The sequence below is a fragment of the Nothobranchius furzeri genome, unplaced genomic scaffold, assembly GCF_043380555.1.
Source record: "Nothobranchius furzeri strain GRZ-AD unplaced genomic scaffold, NfurGRZ-RIMD1 Scf054, whole genome shotgun sequence".
Taxonomy (NCBI): domain Eukaryota; kingdom Metazoa; phylum Chordata; class Actinopteri; order Cyprinodontiformes; family Nothobranchiidae; genus Nothobranchius; species Nothobranchius furzeri.
In genome coordinates, this window is record NW_027223071.1 from 242,329 (window position 1) to 261,313 (window position 18,985).

Here is an 18,985-nt window from a genome sequence, read left to right on the forward strand (position 1 = left end):
AGCTCAAGAGAATTTGCGACTCACAGGCTCCAAAACAGCAGGTTCTCCCTTTTCTCCTTTCTGGCCTCTAAAGGCGGCCTGAGGGAAAACACAAGTACCCAGGAACATAGTTCTGTCATTATAAACATACTTACACAGGAAACTGCAAAGCAAAACAAAAGTCTAGTTCATTCAAATATACGACAGGCACCAAGAAAATAAACTAAAACGTTTCCTGTATTATAGTAAAAGAACAAATTTACAACCTGTGTTGTTGTGAAAGGCATGAAAGCCTTCCTTCAAACATCATTGACTATTATGTTTTCCACCGAGCGGGTCCATTACTTTTCAACACTTATTGCATGAAAAAGCTTAGCAATAACAATAAAAAGCCATACACTGAGAAAATGACATTATTGACAGTTTTACTTAAAAATGCCTTTTTTTCAGTGTATGTGAGAGCTACTGCTTACATTTATTAGTATTCCCAACAGCTTTTACTTTGGTAACAGCTAAAGCATTATTGTCATTGAAAAAGTCAGTTTCAACCACTAACACACCTTCAAGGTCTTGAATTGCATTCAAATATGTGTTCCTCTTTGACTGATTGAGCTTGCCGTAGAAACAACTGAAATTTAAAGTTGAACATTTTTAGCTTAAAAAACAAATTTTATTTAGTAAAATTTAACTAGAGCAATATCGTATGGACATCGGGGACAGTTCAACTGGATTGGCAGACCGGGGTGGTGGTCCCTCTATTTAACCCTCCCACTGTCCTAATGGGTATGACCCCGCGAGGAAAGTTGACCATTGAGCAGGGTTGATGGTTTATCCCTTGAGGTCCACGTGACGGGGGTGAGGAGTGAGCACCACCTCACCCCCGTCACGTGGACCTCAAGGGATAAACCATCAATCCTGCCCAATGGTCAACTTTCCTCGCGAGGTCACCCATAAAGACAGTGGGAGGGTTTAAAAGGGGGACCGCAGAATGTGTTCCAACTACAGAGGGAGGAGCAATATGGTTTCCATTCTAGCTTTGGAACACTGGACCGGCTCTTTACCCTTAGGGCATCCTGGAGGGTGTGTGGGAGTTTTCCCAACTAATCTACAAGTGTTTTGTGGATTTGAAGGTGTTCGACCGCGTACCTTGGGGGGGCCCTGTGGGGGGTACTTTCGGAGTATGGGGTACAAGACCCTCTGATACGAGCGGTTAGGTCCCTGCATGACCGGTGTCAGAGCTTGGTACGCATTTCCCACAGTGTCAGGCTCGTTTTCCGTGAGAGTTGGACTCCGCCAAGGCTGCCCTTTGTCACCGATTCTGAAGCTCTTGATTTACTAGTTGATCTACGTTCCTACCCTCATCTATGGTCACAAGCTTTGGGTAGTGACCTAAAGAATGAGACTGCAGATACGAGCGGCCAAAATGAGTTATTTCCACAGTGTCTGGGCTCTCCCATAGAGATGGGGCGAGAAGCTCGGTCATCCGGAAGGGGCTCAGCGGTGTAGACCCGCTGCTCCTCCACATCACGAGTAGCCAGTTGAGGTGGCTCGGGCATCTGGTTAGGATACCCTCTGGTGAGGTATTCTGGGTAAGTCCAACTGGGAGAAGATTCAAGGGAACACCCAGGACACGCTTGAGGGACTATGTCTCTCAGCTGGTCAGGGAAGTCCTTGGGATTCCCTCGGAGCAGCTGGCCGAAGTTGCTAGGGAGGGGAAAGTCGGGGCCTCCCTGCTTAGGCTACTGCCCCCGCGACCCAACCCCGGATAAGTGGACGATAGTGAACGATTAAACAAAGCTTGTTGACATTATCGCTACTATGGCAGGTTTTGGAAAGAGGGGGTGGGGGAACACAATTTAAAGGCAAGTGTGGTGTTGTTAACCACTACAAATAAGAATTTCTGTCTCATTAAAAAAAACTTAGTAAATTTAAAAAATATTTTCCTGTATTGAACTGTGACAGGTAAAAAACTCAATATCATCTTGGAGGACACTGAAAACAATTTGTTGGTTGAAACTGATTTTTCTTTTTGCCTCAGCAGCAAAATGACTTACGCCTCCCTCATCCGTCACAGCGGACAAGGCGGGCCCCATGTAGGCATCGACCTCTCCGGTCTCTGGTAAGGGCTCATTGTAGTCTCTGTAGGCATAGTCGTATTCCTTAAGGCCCACATCTCCAGTCACATACTCCTCAGTGAAGACTTCTTCACCAACATCGCCCGCTTTGGTGGCATCTACCTCCTCTCCCACCAAGGCTGGTTCGACCTGGGGCTACGATGGGTTCAGTAAAGCCGCAATAGGAAGGATACAGAGGTCCGAAAAGGAAGAATTAAACAAGGGAAGAAAAGGATGGAAGAAGCAGTAAGGAGATGAGCAGGATGGAAAGATGTTAGTAAAAGAAGATGAACAGCAACAACAAGAAGGTATGAAAGAAAGGAGCACATTCAAATAAATTAATCTTACCTTTTGCAAATATAATGTGACATTAGGACAAAAAAAGACATGTAGAGCTCAGAGATAGTGCCTAATGTTGATCCAGGCTGACTTTTTCAGATGTGTCCTGTCACTTTAAGTCTTATGTCAATTACTTAATATTCTCTAACAGCAGCAGGTTTTCACCAAAGCCTTTCATTATCGATCCATGAGTATTCATATTTATTTATGAGTTTGAAAATAAAAGTACATTCTAATCAACTTAACTTAGGTTCAAGATATCACAGAAGAGATAAGAACAAACTTTGTGAAAACGGGCTTCTTCTATCTGCTGTACCATGCAAAGCCAAAAACGGTATCTTGCGTCTGTACTTACCATACATGGTATACTACAAATAAAAATCCATTGGGAATATATATTACATTTTCTCAAAAATAAACAGGCAGAATGTAGCACATTCAAAGCCTTTTGAACACAAACATGTTAGATTTTTCTTTTTGTTGTTTTTACCCGAGTAAACATAGCTAAACATTGTAGCATTAAAACGTAATATCAAAATAAATCCAACAAACTAAAAAAATACAAACGTGCTTTATGTTGCAAATGAGCTGTCAGATACCCATCTTATTTCTAAACATAAATACAACGAAGTAACTCATTAACAACTGTGTTCTGTTAAGTACTTTCAAACAAGAATGCATTATATTCATCTGCTTTTGTTTCTGTGGTTAAATATGAACATCAAATACTCACATGTGGACCTGTTTTCCACAAGATTTTTGTTCTCATCTCAAGATGCCAACAATATCAACCAAGATTCTTGAGATGAGAACAAACAGCAAATCTTGTTAGAGAAAAAGAGAACCACATAAAAATATCTGATGATAAACGCAGATGAATGTGGTACATTCTTTTTTAAAACACGTTTTCTCTCACATCTTGTTACAAGGCATCGGTGCCTTTAATAGATTAGTGTGTGTTAGAAGAGTAAAGAGGAACAGAGGTATTACTACTTTGTTAATCTACTTAAGACTGGGCTCACAGTCATACAGGTACACCGTTTTCATTTGATTCAGTTGGTTCAGTTGTATTGGTTAACTTTAGAGATCCTGGATTTTACTAACCTAATCCTATCTTATTCTCTAAGATATGTAAAAGCTAGATTTGATGTGTGTCCGTTTCTTTTTACCTGTACAGGTATTTCTTCTTGTCCAACCACCTCACCGTCTGGCTGTGGGACCATCTCTTCATAGTAATAATCAGTCTCTGTAGGGGTGTGGCCAGCCTCAGAATATTCTGTGTCTACATCCTGATTGGTCAGGTAGACAGGAAGTGGTGAGCAGGGAGGAAGTAAGCAGATTTGATTGAGAGCAGGGTTAGTTTATAATCTGCTTGTAGGTCATGAGTAAAAAAGAAGAAATTGGAAAGCAAAATAAAATTGTGATTGCCAGACAGACACATTTTTGTTTCACTGGCAACTCACAATTTTAAACCTGTAAAAATTAATTTTAGAAAAGAAATTTCAATTAGGCTTGGATTGAATTATCAATGACTTTAAAATTTGCCAGATGCAGAATTTTAACAGTTATTGACTTTTCTCATCTGAAATTTCTTTTCATGCTTTTGTTAAACCATTTTCACTGTTTTAAGCTCACAAGCCAAGTTTCCAAAAAGGGTAAATATCCATCCCTTAAGATGGAAACATTACAGCTTGATGCTTCAGCATGTTTAGTTTCATCCATTGAAGACCAAATAACACAGAAACCAACAGCCTCACAGAACATTAACCAGCAACACATTTAACTTGATCAACTCCTGAACATACACATTTTTCACCTTAAAAAAAGAGGTCAAACTATGTAGTGTCATAAAGTTAAGACTCAAAAGTTCTCTAGATTCTGTGAAGCTGTTTTTAAGAAAGACGTTTCTTAACCATAGAAATCCATGCTCATTTGTTTGACCATTACTTTAACTGTTTCCATAAAGAAGAAAAACAGAGTCCTCTAGCTGCTCAGGTTTTAAGATCCAGTTTTAGTATGAGATCAAGTAAAGAACAGTGAAGCCATGCTTCAATGTGCACCGCTGGATCATATCATACAAAGAAGTTGGGAAGGTTGTCAGAATGATAGGATATATGGAAAGATGAGAACGCAGTCAGCTTGTTAGCCTGATTTGAACCAACTTCCAATCTGACATCCAACTTGTGCATCATCAAAATGTGCATGGCTGTCGACCTAAAGCAGGATCGACTAGTCATGAAACACGACAAAAATAAAGAGGCATATAAAGATTTTACTTTGATGATGGTCAAGGCTGATAAACAGACTGGGAAGACGGGACAAACATCTCTGGACATGTTGACCCAAACATGAATCTTCATGTTGTACCTGTTGGGGAATGTCGGTTCTCTTAGCTGGGACCGAAGCTCCCCGCAGTGCAGTCTCACCAAACGGTGGGAAAGGTCTGTGGTGGGACTTAACGTTGTTGTCCATGTCCTTGAACTTTGTGGGTCTGAGCAGCGTAGGTCGAACAGGGGCACGTGTTGGAGCTTCTTTTGTTGGGACAGAAAACTTTTTGGTTGTTGGTTTGATCGGAGGGACTTTGTTGAACACACTTTTAGCTATTGTCTTCTCTTTCAGCTCTGCTTTTTCTTCGATGTTTGCTTTTGGAGATTTGGTGGCAGAAACCTTTGTAGGTTCTGGTTTTGTTATTTTTGTGGGTTTCGGTGCTTTAGTAGCGACTACATTAACAGCTGACTTGGCCGTGCTATCTACAGAGTTCATTTTTGTAGTGGTTTCACTTTTTGCCTTATTTCCAGCCACTTTGCTAACATCTTTCTTTTTGGCTTCTGAAGAAACTTTGTTGTTCCCATTTGCTTTTGCTGCACCATTGACTTTATTTTCAGCTTTGCCATTGACTTCAGTGGTAGTTTTGCCATTTCCATTGGCTTTCTTTGTTGTAGTTTTACCTCCGCCATTTCCATTCACCTTAGACCCAACCGTAGCTTTTCCATTTCCATTGGTTTTCTTCTCGGCAGAGGCTTTTCCATTAACTTTTGTTTCACCTACAAGCTTCCCATTTTTGGCCTCAGTTTTGGCATTGCCATTACCTTTAGATGCACCACTGGGTTTCTTTGGAGAAGCTGTTTTACCATTGCCATTCTTAACTGGGACAGCTGTGGTTTTGGCTTTAGTTGCTGTTGTTGGTTTGATCTTTGACAAGAAGATGCCTGCAGCAGTGGGTTTAGCTTTGGATGGCTTAGCTGTAGAGGACTTGACAGCTTTGGTGGGCATGGGTGGCTTGACGACCAGTTTGTAAGGTCCAGACTTGGCTGACTTAGCTGGAGTGGGTTTAGTTGATTTAGTGGGAGCTGCTTTCCCACTGGGTGCCTTCTTCTAATATCCACGATTATAATGTTTAGTATGAAGAAGTGCATAGACAAAAAACATAGAGAGGGTAGAAAATGACAAAGATACACAGAGGGATTGGGAGGGAGATGAAAAGCACAAACAAGGGATTGACAGAAAGAGAAAAAGACAAGAGTGGATGTTTTGAGACACAGTGACATAAAGATGGCTAAGGCTTGGACGATTTGCTGAGACTGTGCAGGCATTACTGGATACAGCAGACGATCAGGTTTTAAAATACATCTAAAATAAACAATATTATGAAAAACAAACCTATAATGCACAATAAACAATACAATTTCATTACTTTGACTTAAGTTCTAAACTGGTATTTTTGCTGTTCTCTCCAGTAATGCCATTCCCACTGTCACATGATAAAGCAGCATCTTTGTTCAGTTAGGAACTGGGCACCATGGTTTAGTAGAGGCACTGAGGATGTGAATGGTCAGGTAAAGGTGGCTGTTTAACACACACACACACACACACTAGTCACACAACACAAAAAGCTCACAAATTATTCACCTGTTGGGTAATAAAGCATGAAACAGTTGAACTGGAAAACAGAAAAGGTTCCAGCTGTTCAGCCATGCAAAAGAAACAACTCAGAAGACATGCAAACACGTGCTTTATAAAATGATAAAATGTGGGAAAAAAGACCATACACAGGTATTTTTTGTAAATCATGCCACTACTAATAAAAAGATAATATAGTTTAAGATCTAAACAAGCTTTCAAGGTGAAATGACAACCCATAGATGTAATACAGCACCAATGGATTTTTAAACTAGTATATAAGCATTCACAGTCCATCATACAAACCTTTGATGTAAAACTAGGCATTGAATATATCTCTATTTTGAAATCTATAAAAAAGATAATCAGATGATGCAAAACTAAAGTAAGTGCATGCGGTGTTCTTAAATCTCCGTCACAAACATGCAAGTAGCAGGACAATAAGGATCCTTCATTAAACAATCGTGCAAAATTAAGAACCCAAACAGAATAAGTTTATTTTAAAATAACATGCAAGGAAAGCAAGTAAAATGTGTGAAACACCAGAAAGAATCAGAAAACCAAAAGTATTAGTGTCTTCTTGTGTGGTTATGAAATGGTATTTATGTATAATGTAAAAAGGAAGATCAAATAACTCAGGTTTTCTAAACTTAGTTGTATTTGCATATTCTCTTTTTATATTACATTATATGATGGAAACTGTAATTATATTTTCTCAGAAATTTAATTTCAAAGACTTTTAGTTTAGGTCTAAATTGTAAAAGAACAAAATAAAATAGTTGGACAAATTACTTCTACAAGAGGGAGTAATAAAAAAACATAGAAAGTGTGTGTGTGTGTGTGTGTGTGTGTGTGTGTGTGTGTGTGTGTGTGTGTGTGTGTGTGTGTGTGTGTGTGTGTGTGTGTGTGTGTGTGTGTGTGTGTGTGTGTGTGAGACACAGCTGGACCTTCAGTTCCCCAGTGCCCTCACATGGCCACGTGTGAACACACATACTTAAAAGACAACATGTGGATGACATAAGGACAAAAATATCACAAGGTGCAAAAGTAATCCTGTGTGACACAAGTAGATGAAATAAGGCGAATGTGTAGGAGATCATTCTTAATGAGGAAATGAGACATTAAATAAAAGGGAAGTATGAAGTGATGAGAGGCTTTCAGAAGTTAAATTTAAACAACTTTTATAAACATTTCCAAAGAATTTTTTTCAGCAATTATGATAATTTGAATTATATTTAAATGATCAGAATGTGTTTTTGTTTGAATGCTCCTCTCATTCTCTCATTGCCCTTCCCTTCCACAAACCCAACTAGTGTCTTCCCTCTCTCTTGCTCCCACTTTACCTGCTGCTTGTGGTCCCCTGGTTGGGGAGAGGGGGATGAAGATGAGGAGGGAAGGCCTGTGGTTTCCTCATAATAATATGGATATTCATGGTCATCCTGCTCCTCATCAAAGTACCAAAAAGAAAGAAAAGGTGGAGGTTTTGTTTGGTTGTAAGCAAACAACCAAAGCAGTGGGTTGAATGGGGCAGGAGGATTCATGAAAGCAGGTGAAAAGCAGAAAGAATGAGAGACTGCAAAGGCCAAAGGTGAAAGACCAAAGTCATGTGTTGAAAGACTGCACCAGACAGCAAAATAGACAGACACAAATTAAAGCTGTAATTTCTCAGTTCATCAGAGTCTGCACAAGTAGCTTATAGGTGTTGACAAAAAGATGTCAGCAGAAAATCAACCCTGATGAAAGAGAAAATCATAAACAAACAAAGCCAATGAATATAACCACACTAACTTATATCCATTCAAGAAGCAGTCATCTCAACAGATTCAACATGACAGAGTAAGAGTCCTCTAGCAACCAAACGTTTATACTGGGTGTTTCTCAATGTCAAGGCGCCTGGCCTTGCGAGGCGATGTCTTGCGAGGGCAGGCGCCTTACTTACGAGGACGCTGCCCTTCCTTGGTCAACGAAAACGGTTAAATGGAACACAGTGTTTCCCTTACATAGGCATAGCCGTGGCAGCCTGCCATGGCTGAAATCCCAGCGCCACTCCTACAAGATCCTAAGTTTTATTGAAATTTTTTTGCGCTGTTTCCCAAAGAAGCAGCGGGAACTACTCTGTTGTTGCTTGTGATCACAGCCGGCAGGCAGCAAGGAGGAGGAGGCAGGGCAGGGTGGTTACAGCTAGGGATGAGCCGGATCCGGTATGCTCTAAGTGTTTTTCTCCCCAGAAGAAGCTACAGTGATGTTCTACTGAGCTGTGGTGGCCTCATGGAGGGGGCCATCGACTAGCACACTGCTGCTAACCACTTAAACATTCTCCCTCTCCTGATGATAACTTTTTGCTTTCCTTGACGTTGGATGTGCTACTACTAGTTTACCCGTTTAATTATAGATTCACTAGGATAAATACAATAAAGTTTATCTCTCACCAAGTAGAATATTTACTAAGAAATCACAATGTAACCACAGACACATTGTTTGGTGTGTGTGTGTGTGTGTGTGTGTGTGTGTGTGTGCGCGCGCGCTCTGTCTTCTCGATCCCCAGTGAGTCGTGGTGGATGGCTGCTTATACTGAGCCAGGATTCTCTGGAGATTTCTTCCTGTTAAAAGGGAGTTTTCCTCTCCACTGTCGCTATATGCTTGCTTAGTATGAGGATTGCTGTGAAGTCACTGACCCTAGTCAGTGACTTGATGCAATTTGCTGGGTTCCTTATATAGGAAACATTTTTTCTGATTGGCTTAATGAACTGACCTGGATTGGAATGTTTATTATGTGAAGAGCCTTGAGACGACTCTTGTCGTGATTTGGCGCTTTATAAATAAAATTGAATTGAATTGAATAAAGCATTTTTGACGAATACGAGCATTAAACAAGTAAAACTCGTAAAAATCTGTAACCGTGCTGAAGGAAAATCCTGATTGGGTAACTGACTGTCTTCACGCTCTGTGATTGGCCAGTCACATCGAGCGCCCGCCACGCACGCACACAGACAACGGATCTCTCTGCGCTTGCTTCACTGTTGCACATGTTTCTTCTGAACTCCCTAGGTTTTCTTCAGCTCGCCTCTTTTTCGGTTGAATATTTAAAGCTACTTTTTTTTTTGTAACGTACGTGGTGCATTTGACAAGACAGAGCTAAAAACGGATTGCGTCGCGTCAGTCACTGCCTCCGCTCCGGTCGGGTTTTTTAAATTTTAACTCTCTCTCTCTCTATCTCTCTTACACACACACACGCACGCGCGCACGCGCGCACACAAACACACACACACCTTAATAAACATTGTTTTGTTTAACTGTGTGTGGGAAAAATGCCAACAACGTTAGGAAAAACTTCTGTTTAATCAAATTAAAATAAAAACAAAATTAAAAAGTTGTGTCTGGTTCTAGTATTTCATATTTCCTAGTTCCTACTGCATGAGTTCAGATGTATTAATTCATGCACTTAAATATTAATGTTCTTATTTAATTGAAAAACTTGTTCTGTAATAGTTCCTTTACTATTGTGATAAAAATGTTTAATCTCAATTCTGAGGCTGCTCTGTAAACTCTGTAAATAGTTTTCAAATAAACAATAGCTTATAAATAAACAACTTCTGATCAATCCATATCAATTTCAGATTTAAAATAATGTATTGATGTATACCACACCCACTAATTTCCAAATTATAAATAGGAGGTGCATTCATCGATGTCCTTTGATCCGCATTAGTGATGTTTTCAGCACCAGAACAATGAAGCAAAGAAACAGATTCCTGAGTTTGTTAGTTGTTAGTAATTTTATTTATTAGGTGCATCTGACCTGTTCTATTTTTCTCTGAAATGAGAACAAATCAGTGCTTCTATGGGTTGTTTCCTCTCGGCACTAGAAAAATGTACTTTATTATAATGTTCACTGTTATGTATCTTGATGTTCTTAACAAATAAATTAAATCAAAGGTATTGGTCAATAATGCCTAGGGCTGTAGCGAAGCCTTGACGAAGTCGACGGCTCGATTCTAAAAATTTGTCGACGTCAGATCCGGAAGTCGACGCACCGCGCTCACTTGTTGCATCCCCAGGAGTTTGTAAATAGAGGAGGAATCTGCCTGTTTTTCCTCTAGTTCGCCCTCTTCTCCACCTTCACTAACATCTCCGCCAAATACAGAAGACCCGGAACAACGTCCGTCCACTACTAGATTATTTTCCTGTTTTGCCCCTTCGTCTCCCAGCAACGGACAACTTCCGGGGTCAGATGCGCTGCTTCGTGTCTACCGCAGATGTAGAAAATCACCGGGAGTGCTTCTCCCTTCATTAAGGAGCTTCTTTCAGACACGAGGAGAGCTGTTTTGGTGGTAGCAGTCTCTCCTCCGTGCTGGTCTGTTTGCTGCCGGGTGTTTTTGGTTTATTTAAACTTGGTAACTTGAACTTAATGTTGGTAAAGCTACTGTTAGCATCTTCGCTAACAGCTTCTTGCGTTGGGATAAGCTGTTACGTTTTGGTTTAGAGTTCATCTTTTTTGTGGTGTAGATCTCCCTTTTATTACATTTAGAGTGTTGTGGGTTTTCGGTTTAGTGTAAAATATCACCTGAGTTTGGTTTAACCCGTAAGACCACTCGCCTCACGCACATAAGTGACCAAAACAAAGCAGCATGGAGACACTATATCTTCTACCACCTCTCAGGCAGCAGCCTGCACTCCCAAGTTCTACACGTCATCAGAACATAACCAACCAACACAAAAAAAGCAGTGTTATACAAAATGGAAGGCCTGTAGTGTTTATTCTCTTACAGTAAGAATTTATCAATTTTTTTGAGGAATTTATTTGAGATTTTCTGGTTTTTGTTAATTGTGCAATAGAAAAATAATCATTAGATTAATTTTCTAAATAGTCATTAGAATAGTCGACTATTCGATAAAATAATCGTCAGAATAATCGTTTTAAAAATAATCGTTTACCCCCAGCCCTAATAATGCCAAACATGTACATTTGTGTTTCAGTCATTTTTATACTGGCTTAAAAATACTTCATTAAGTCTACTAAGCATGGGTGTAGAAGGTTTTTAAGAGGGCCAGCCCAGTAATGATCTTGGACCAAAATAAAGGGGGCAGAAAGTCAAATAAAGGGGGCAGAAGGAGATGTTTTTCCCGACACCAAGAAAAATTAAACGCCAAATCCCCCTGCAAAGTGTGTCACAGAGTTTAAAACAAAAATTATTCTTGTGCAAATATTGGTGTAATCACCTTTAATACTAGTTATTAAAATGCAGCAGTTGCTGGATTGGTGCAGTTCAAAGTGGAGTGCATCAAATAAAACAATATTAACATAAAGGTGAGACGTGTCATAATTTCACCCCTCCCACCACCACCACCACAGCTGGAAAAATTCCTAGGGGAAAGACTAGAAAAGACTTGCATCACGTGACCGCAGCTTCCACAGCGGTCACGTAAAGTCATGTGGCACAGGAGATTACATTATATTTTATACGTATTAGTTTCAATATAAATATATAACGACTCGAGCCTTTTACTTTTTAAATTGTGTATATATTTGTTAAATAAAAAATATAAGTGAGTTACTAACTGCTAGCCACCGAAGCTGCAACTACTAAGCAACTAACCAACCATAGATAACTTCTTTGTAGGGCTGCTCGATTATGGCAAAAATAATAATCACGATTATGGTGACTGAAATTGAGATCACGATTATTTAGGACGATTTTTCAATTTATGTTGATTTTATTTGTTTTTATTCAGTCATAAAATTGCTCAGGGCACAATCAGGACAAAAATAAGAAACAAGATGATCACTAAAATAACTCCTGATTCCCAGTATAAAAAGACCAATATACTTATAGCTCATAGTTTATGACCCAAGGTCTATAGACCTTGGTTTAACTCATTTAAGTCTAACCAGTACAGACCCAAATACCAATATCTTGCAAATACTGACAGCAAGAATTATACAGTGGCATTTATAACAAATAAACACAAATAAATTGATGTTCACAAAATGTTGCATAATACGTTTTTAGTCGTGTCAAGGTGCTGCTGGAGAGTGCACTAGCACCGTGTCCTCAGAGAGATTAGTTATTATTTATCAGCGTGAGGAACTTATTTCTATCTATTTCTACCTTATTTATAAACTATTTATTTACAAGTCCATCAATTAATGTAATAATTGTCCCAACCACAGCTGCACCCCCCACCCCCCAACCCGGTCTCACAGCAATCAGGGCAAGCTGCTCGTGTGTTTAGCACGCCGCACGCGCACATTTAGCCGTTTTAGTGGCTCAGGAGTCCGCAGGTGCGGTGTGTGTGTCACTCGCTCTGGTTACTCCAACAGGGAGCCGGCTCTGAGAGCCGTCTCTTTAGCGACCGACACATCACTACATCATTCCCTTTCCTAATGTCCTGAAGAACGGTCCGGAGAGCAGGCGGAGTGTTTAGCTAACCTGCAGGAAATGTCGACGACAGTTATCCAGAAAGTAGCTAAGGGTTACCAGAGATGTTTCTGAGGTTTTCGCTAGGTACTTTTAAGTTAAAAAGTCAAGAAGGGGGTCTGAAAAGCTGCTAGAAATAGCGTCAAAGTCACAAAGTTGGCAACACTGTGGGAGGAGCGCTTAATTTGCAACTCGGCGCAGCGCAGGCGGGAGGAGCAAATAATCGGCTTGTTTTGTTTTTTATAATCGTTCAAAACTCAGATCGTAATCGTGATTAAAATTCGATTTATTGAGCAGCCCTACTTCTTTGGATCTAAAAAAAACATTTAAATTAGCGGACTTACTTTTAAATTTGAAAATTGTCCCTGAAGTAGCTGCCGGCTTCTGGTCCGCCGTCTTTTTGAAAATGCAGAGGTGTATTGTGGGCAATTTTTGACCAAGGCTAGGCTACAAGACACCTCCCGTGTATCCTGCTCAACTAGCGGCTAACAAACGGAGAACACACGCCTCGGTAGAACATGAACATTGGAACACGTCTTGGCGGCCGTTGATCAAATCAAATCAGATACTTTATTAATCCCAGAGGGAAATTAGAGTTTCAGTACACACAGTTCAAAGAGTTGGTGACTGTGGTCATTCGCAACCCTGAGTCGCGCTACCTTTCTATCTCCTAGGCAACCGGGGCGGGGCCAAGACATCAAGGCAAGGTTCCTTGGCATTGAGAAACACCCACTGATTCAGACCAGGCATGCAAGCTTGGAAACATGTATTTTGAATGAATGAATGCAGATGAAATTTATTTGTTTACATAAATCTGTGATAATGACGATGAGGAATGTCGACTCTGGGAAAAGCTTGCAAAGCCTATTATGCATGTGATGTGCACAACCAGTCTCAGAAGACCCCTCCTACATCAAACTTTAGCCAAATTTTATGTCACAACTTTACCAGAATAATCATCTGAATTTAATTTCCATAAATTATGTGTTCAGCTGGTTCTCTTCATTTCAATCTATCAGAATAAAACAAGGAGGGGTTCATGTTTTATTGTATCATCCTTTTCCCCTACCTTTCTGTGTTCCATTGCAGTAGAGCGGGAAACAGTGACAGCTAGTCCACTACTGAAAGTGTGTATCGTGATTAAAATGTCCATTATAGTGGGAAAAGTTTTGTAAGGAACATGACTATCCGGCTTTTCTAAATATCAGGAGCAAGCTTGTTTATGTGCAATATTTCAGTGATTACAATCTCAGATGATGTAATCACTGAAATATTGCACATAAATTCCCACTGCATGTTGGCAGTGTGCAGGAGTACTGTTCTGCCTCTTTGGATCTAGCTCGATCTGCATCTATTTGAAGTAAACGATGAGCAACATAAGTTTATTCTAAATACCACAGGACACACAGATTGTGATGGTGAGGGGAAAATCGGATGGATACAACCTGTTGCTGCTGATGAGACGAGGATGCACGAGGAAGACAGAAAGGGTGAGCAGGACTTTGATGATGTTATCAGATGACCCAATCTGAGCCTGAGGACCTTTTAACCAGCCTGTCCATCTGCTGAAGCTTTGTTACTAAATATAGTTAATGATAAATAAAAAATCTAAACAATTTTCCTTTAAAAAGGTAAAAGGAAAATGGCAAAATTACAAATATTTTTTTTTGTAATGGGAAACGTGAGTAAAAACCACTGGACCACACCACCAGTGGCAAAAAAGTGAATAGAAATGTCTACGCTGTTGGGTGGCCTCTGGTATTTTGTTGGACTTTTAACTTATTGTAAATATTTCTCTTCTTTTTTTTCCCCTGATCTTCCCTGGGGCCACACTGGGGGCATCAGTGGCGCTGAACAGCATCAGAACGTTGCAAATTCAAATATAATCCATACAGTCTATGGGTTTGATCCAAACTGGCAATGGCACCCAACTTTTCAGGTGGTGGTGTGCTGCTAAATGCATGACAGGGTTATATTTTAGCCGTGGGCCGCTTTTTGGGATGCGTCAATTTCAGCAAATAACACAGGGCTAGACAGGAATTCACACTTGGTATCAGTGTAATACGTCCGGTAATTTTCAAAATAAAAGCCTATTGCAGAGATGTGCTTTCTTATCTATGTAGATAAGATAACATCTATACGTGTGATCTCACGGCTTATTTAGTCCCAGTATCTTTCAAGAAGCGCAACAGCGTGTTTTTCTTCATGGATGTGATGTCCTTTTTCCTCTTCCTGCTTTAATGGTGAATTAAGTCTTAAGGGATTTGATGACTTCACAAGCCCAGCAAGGAGGACGTTAGAGATGCCGCATCGCTTGCAGTGTGGATTAACGCACCTAGTAAAAAAAAACGTCTTGCTGCAGTTTTGTGCCGCTGATGCCCCCGGTGTGGACCCAGGGTTACGCTACAAAAGCAGCCATTTATTTTCAAGGGAAAAAGGTTTAATAAAAAAATCCAATCTAGATGCAGTTAATTTTTGTCCTTACATTACTTTGTCATTCAAGTCTATGGAGAACATGACCCTCGTAAATAAAGTCCCCAGACTCTTATTGGGTCAGCTTTACTGGAGCTATAAATGAGCCTAAAATTAAAAGTGTACAGCGTACAATATCCGTCTGAGGATTTTTACTTTAGGTCAAATTACTCATTTGTCTTGCTAGTTCTAATTAGATTTCCATGTGGCTGTGTGACATTTTGTAACTACATAAATGTCGATCGAATTTGGGAAGAATAATGGTTATTCGAGCTATTCTACCTTGGTGAAACTTATATTTGCATGGACTTGTTCTGTGGTGTTACTCACGTATGTGTTTGGGTCCTGAGCCTGGGTCTTGGGAAGAGGGGAGTCACAGTCAGGACTGTAGTGTTCACAGAAGTCATAGGCCGCCTGAGGGTTGGAGGCAATTAACAGCTGCTGGATGTCTCCCTGTAAAACAAACAAAAACAATTATAATTTATTGATGATCTCAGACTCAACAGAAATGTTTAAACTTTGTAGAACCAGTGGAAGTGCTTTCAGTCACCTAACAATAAGGTTTACTTTCTCAAGATTCTGACCTGGAAAACCTCCTCATCAAGCAGACGAGCTCCAAACACTGTGATGCCATTGGTGTCAATCACAGCATTGTTGCCCCGGGGAAGAGGACGGGTCATCTTCTTCTTGCAGTCCAACAGCAGAGTCACGTTTTTCTTGGAAACGGAGAAGGCAATGCGATGCCACCTAGTGACAGAAGAAGAATCCGTGAGCAAACATTTATGTCAAATAAAGAATAAAGAAACCAACCATCTCCTACATCATGCAGATCATACTATTCCTAACCACCACCACCCACATAACCACAAATAACTCATCTCAATCAGTCACAAACTGGTGTTGCTGGTTACTGACTTGCCATCAGCCAGGTTGATGCCTTTGAAAAGCGGGTAGTCCTCAGGAGCTGGCTTTCCATTCTGGTCTTCGTACAGAAAAACAGGCGAGCGTCCCATTTCAATGCCCAGTTGCTGAATGCCCTGCTCACTGTAGATAGAGAGGAGGAAAGCTTGGAGACCAGCCTGGGCCTTTATCAGAGCCATGATGGAGAAGTTCTCTGGGAAACGCCCTAAAGGTGGAAGGAAAGATAAAAAACTTAATAAATATTAGCAGAAAAGGTAGAAATGCCCCAATAAAAAGATTTAATAAATCATATAAATGTGCCCTTTAGAAAAAAGTGTGTTTAGATTACCCATACCCTGTGTATAAAATATAGTGGCTCTCTGGTGCTGTGAATAAGTGACTATACTGAATACTTGAATAAGGGAAATAAAATAGAAAGAACTGATCAAAGATACAGGTAACATCTAAATGAGAAGTGATAGTTCACAAAAAAGTAGACAAGACACTAGGAGCTGTGTTTGGTGGCACCGCTGAAAATAAAGCAATGAGAGAAATTCACCCACACTAAAATGCATCAGAACGAATCAAGATGTGAGCTAATAATAACAGGCTGTACAAAAAAATAACAAACATAAAAAGAGCTGGAAATCATTTTGTACTTAAGAAGATTTTACTTAACATAAGTGAGGCTTTTTATTTTCTATTCACAAGTGCAGAATCACATAATTATCAAATTAACAAATCAGAACAAAGCACAAACTTTCTCTCTGAAATTTAAAAGGCTTCAAAATTAATTCAAAGCTAAGCTAGTTAGCAAGCTGCAATAATTACGTTTCACATTATAAAACAATCCAAATCAAATGTACGTTATTAATCCCAGAGGGAAATTAAGAGTATTCAAAATACTCTAGCCTCGAATTTATAAGCAAACCTTTGCTTCACAAAACAAACGTTCATCGTATCTTTCATCTAAATATATCATCATCATCAAAACTTACATGAATATATTAATGGGAGAAATCAGGACAAAGAAGGCGGAAAGTCGTTTAGCGATAGATAGCTAACATTAGCTGCTCGTTAGCTAGCTAGAAAGCATAAATGTTTGTATTCGCTACTATTTCCTGTCCTTTACTTAATATTACGCAGTTACTCACGGTAAAACAACAAAATAAATGTTAAAAAACCGCCAACTATCTATTATGACAAATATCTTGGCTTGTATCCGTGCCCATAAAAGCTAGCTTAGCCCTAGCCTGAAGTTGTCCTGAAGGTCACGTGCGCTTCCTCTGAAGTTCAACCAACGAATGAATGATTGAATGAATGAGGCGTTTTGATAAGATGTTTTTCATAATTCTTCTTACAAAAAAGTAAAGCATTACTGCACGTCTTAATGTTTATAAATATTAAATAACTTTTATTTTGACTCAAAAATTTTTTACTTAACAAAATTTCACATTTAAACTGGAATAGCCAGGTAATTTATGTTTTTCTATTTGTCATCCGTTCATATAAAGCATAAAGATTTGTTTCTATGACATTTAATGAGATTCACTACTTTGTCCACTACAAAAATAAAAATTCCATAAAAATTTTTACCATTAGAAAATATGAAGAAAAAACCATCAATTTAGTATCTCTTTATGTGAAATCATGAAACCTATATTAAAACATGACTTAGTATATACAAATAAATATCTTTATTGTGAAGCAGTCACCTTAAATACTATGCATCAGTCTGAGAACTACCTGAGAAGAGCTGCTTGGTGGGGGCAGAGATCTGGGCCTTCTTGGTGATGCGGTAAGCATGATCAGGGCTGCTGGAGCGACGGGATGTGCAGAAGCCAGGGACTTTCTTCACACCCTCGGGGAGAGAGGGAACCTGCAGAGCCCGCAGCACATCAACTGGATCTGATAAAAGAGAAACAAGTGAAGAAATTAATTTTATTGCTAAATAAACAAACAATGAACACTTAATCAAATGTTATGTAGCTTAAACTTGACGTACAATTACAATTTCATACATACCATTAAGCAAGCTATAGTTTGATGAATAATGCAGCTATTGTTTCCAACAACTTTACAGCTCTACTGACCCTGCTTTTAATAAAGTTGATGTTAAATGTTTCAGCTGTACTAATGTGATACGGGATGTAGTATGGGAGGTGTTCACTGAACATTTAGGTAAACTATAAGAAAGGATGCTCTGTGCTGGAGGAGATGGGCAACAGTCCAACCACCATTTATGAGCGAGTGCACGGTGGGCACAGCAAAGCTCAGCTTCCATCTGAATGAAGACGATCTCGTCTGTTAGCAGCTGGGACGAGTGGCTGTTGATGTGATAAAGTACTGAGTCAAATTAATATTTATTTGGTATCACAGTCATGTTACTATTCATATGACATAAATATGGGATCTAAAATGTTGAAATCCACACAAACTCCTGTGATGCTCTAATATAACACTAATACAGAGTTAGACAGTGAGCCAGTCTATCATCCTGTCACACTCTAAACTAGTTTGCTTACCCACCTCCAGTCTGAGCTGCAGCCTCCTGACACACTTCAAATAAACAATACCGACTCTTTAAAAAAGACAAATTTTATTTACACACAAGTGCTGACATAAAACAAAACATGCATCTCAGAACTAACTTGAACACACATTCCCATATTAACGCTGTTTTTTAAATAATTGCTCATTCTAACATGAATAGTTTCATCAGTATCTCTTCATGGCTACTCTGCCCTGCTGTCTAGGAACATCACTAATAACTAAAGCAAAATCAACAAAGGTTTAAAAACCAAACACTGGCATGCATTACAAAAGTATAACTTAGGTCGTCGTCGTCTTCCTCCGCTTATC

General features: G+C 39.6%; 1 protein-coding gene across 1 annotated transcript in view; it reads right to left on the reverse strand.

Annotated features, from left to right (window-relative positions):
- LOC129164608 (collagen alpha-2(XI) chain) overlaps window positions 1-18,300 on the reverse strand; it is a 44,061-nt gene extending 25,761 nt beyond the window's left edge. Inside the window, 10 exon segments of the mRNA XM_070547839.1 lie at window positions 25-78; window positions 2,034-2,249; window positions 3,602-3,721; window positions 4,800-5,807; window positions 7,676-7,771; window positions 15,554-15,676; window positions 15,808-15,970; window positions 16,139-16,349; window positions 17,870-18,031; window positions 18,258-18,300. Of these exon segments, the coding sequence (XP_070403940.1) occupies window positions 25-78; window positions 2,034-2,249; window positions 3,602-3,721; window positions 4,800-5,807; window positions 7,676-7,771; window positions 15,554-15,676; window positions 15,808-15,970; window positions 16,139-16,349; window positions 17,870-18,031; window positions 18,258-18,300 (2,196 nt within the window).
- Window positions 18,301-18,985: the final 685 nt, after the last annotated feature.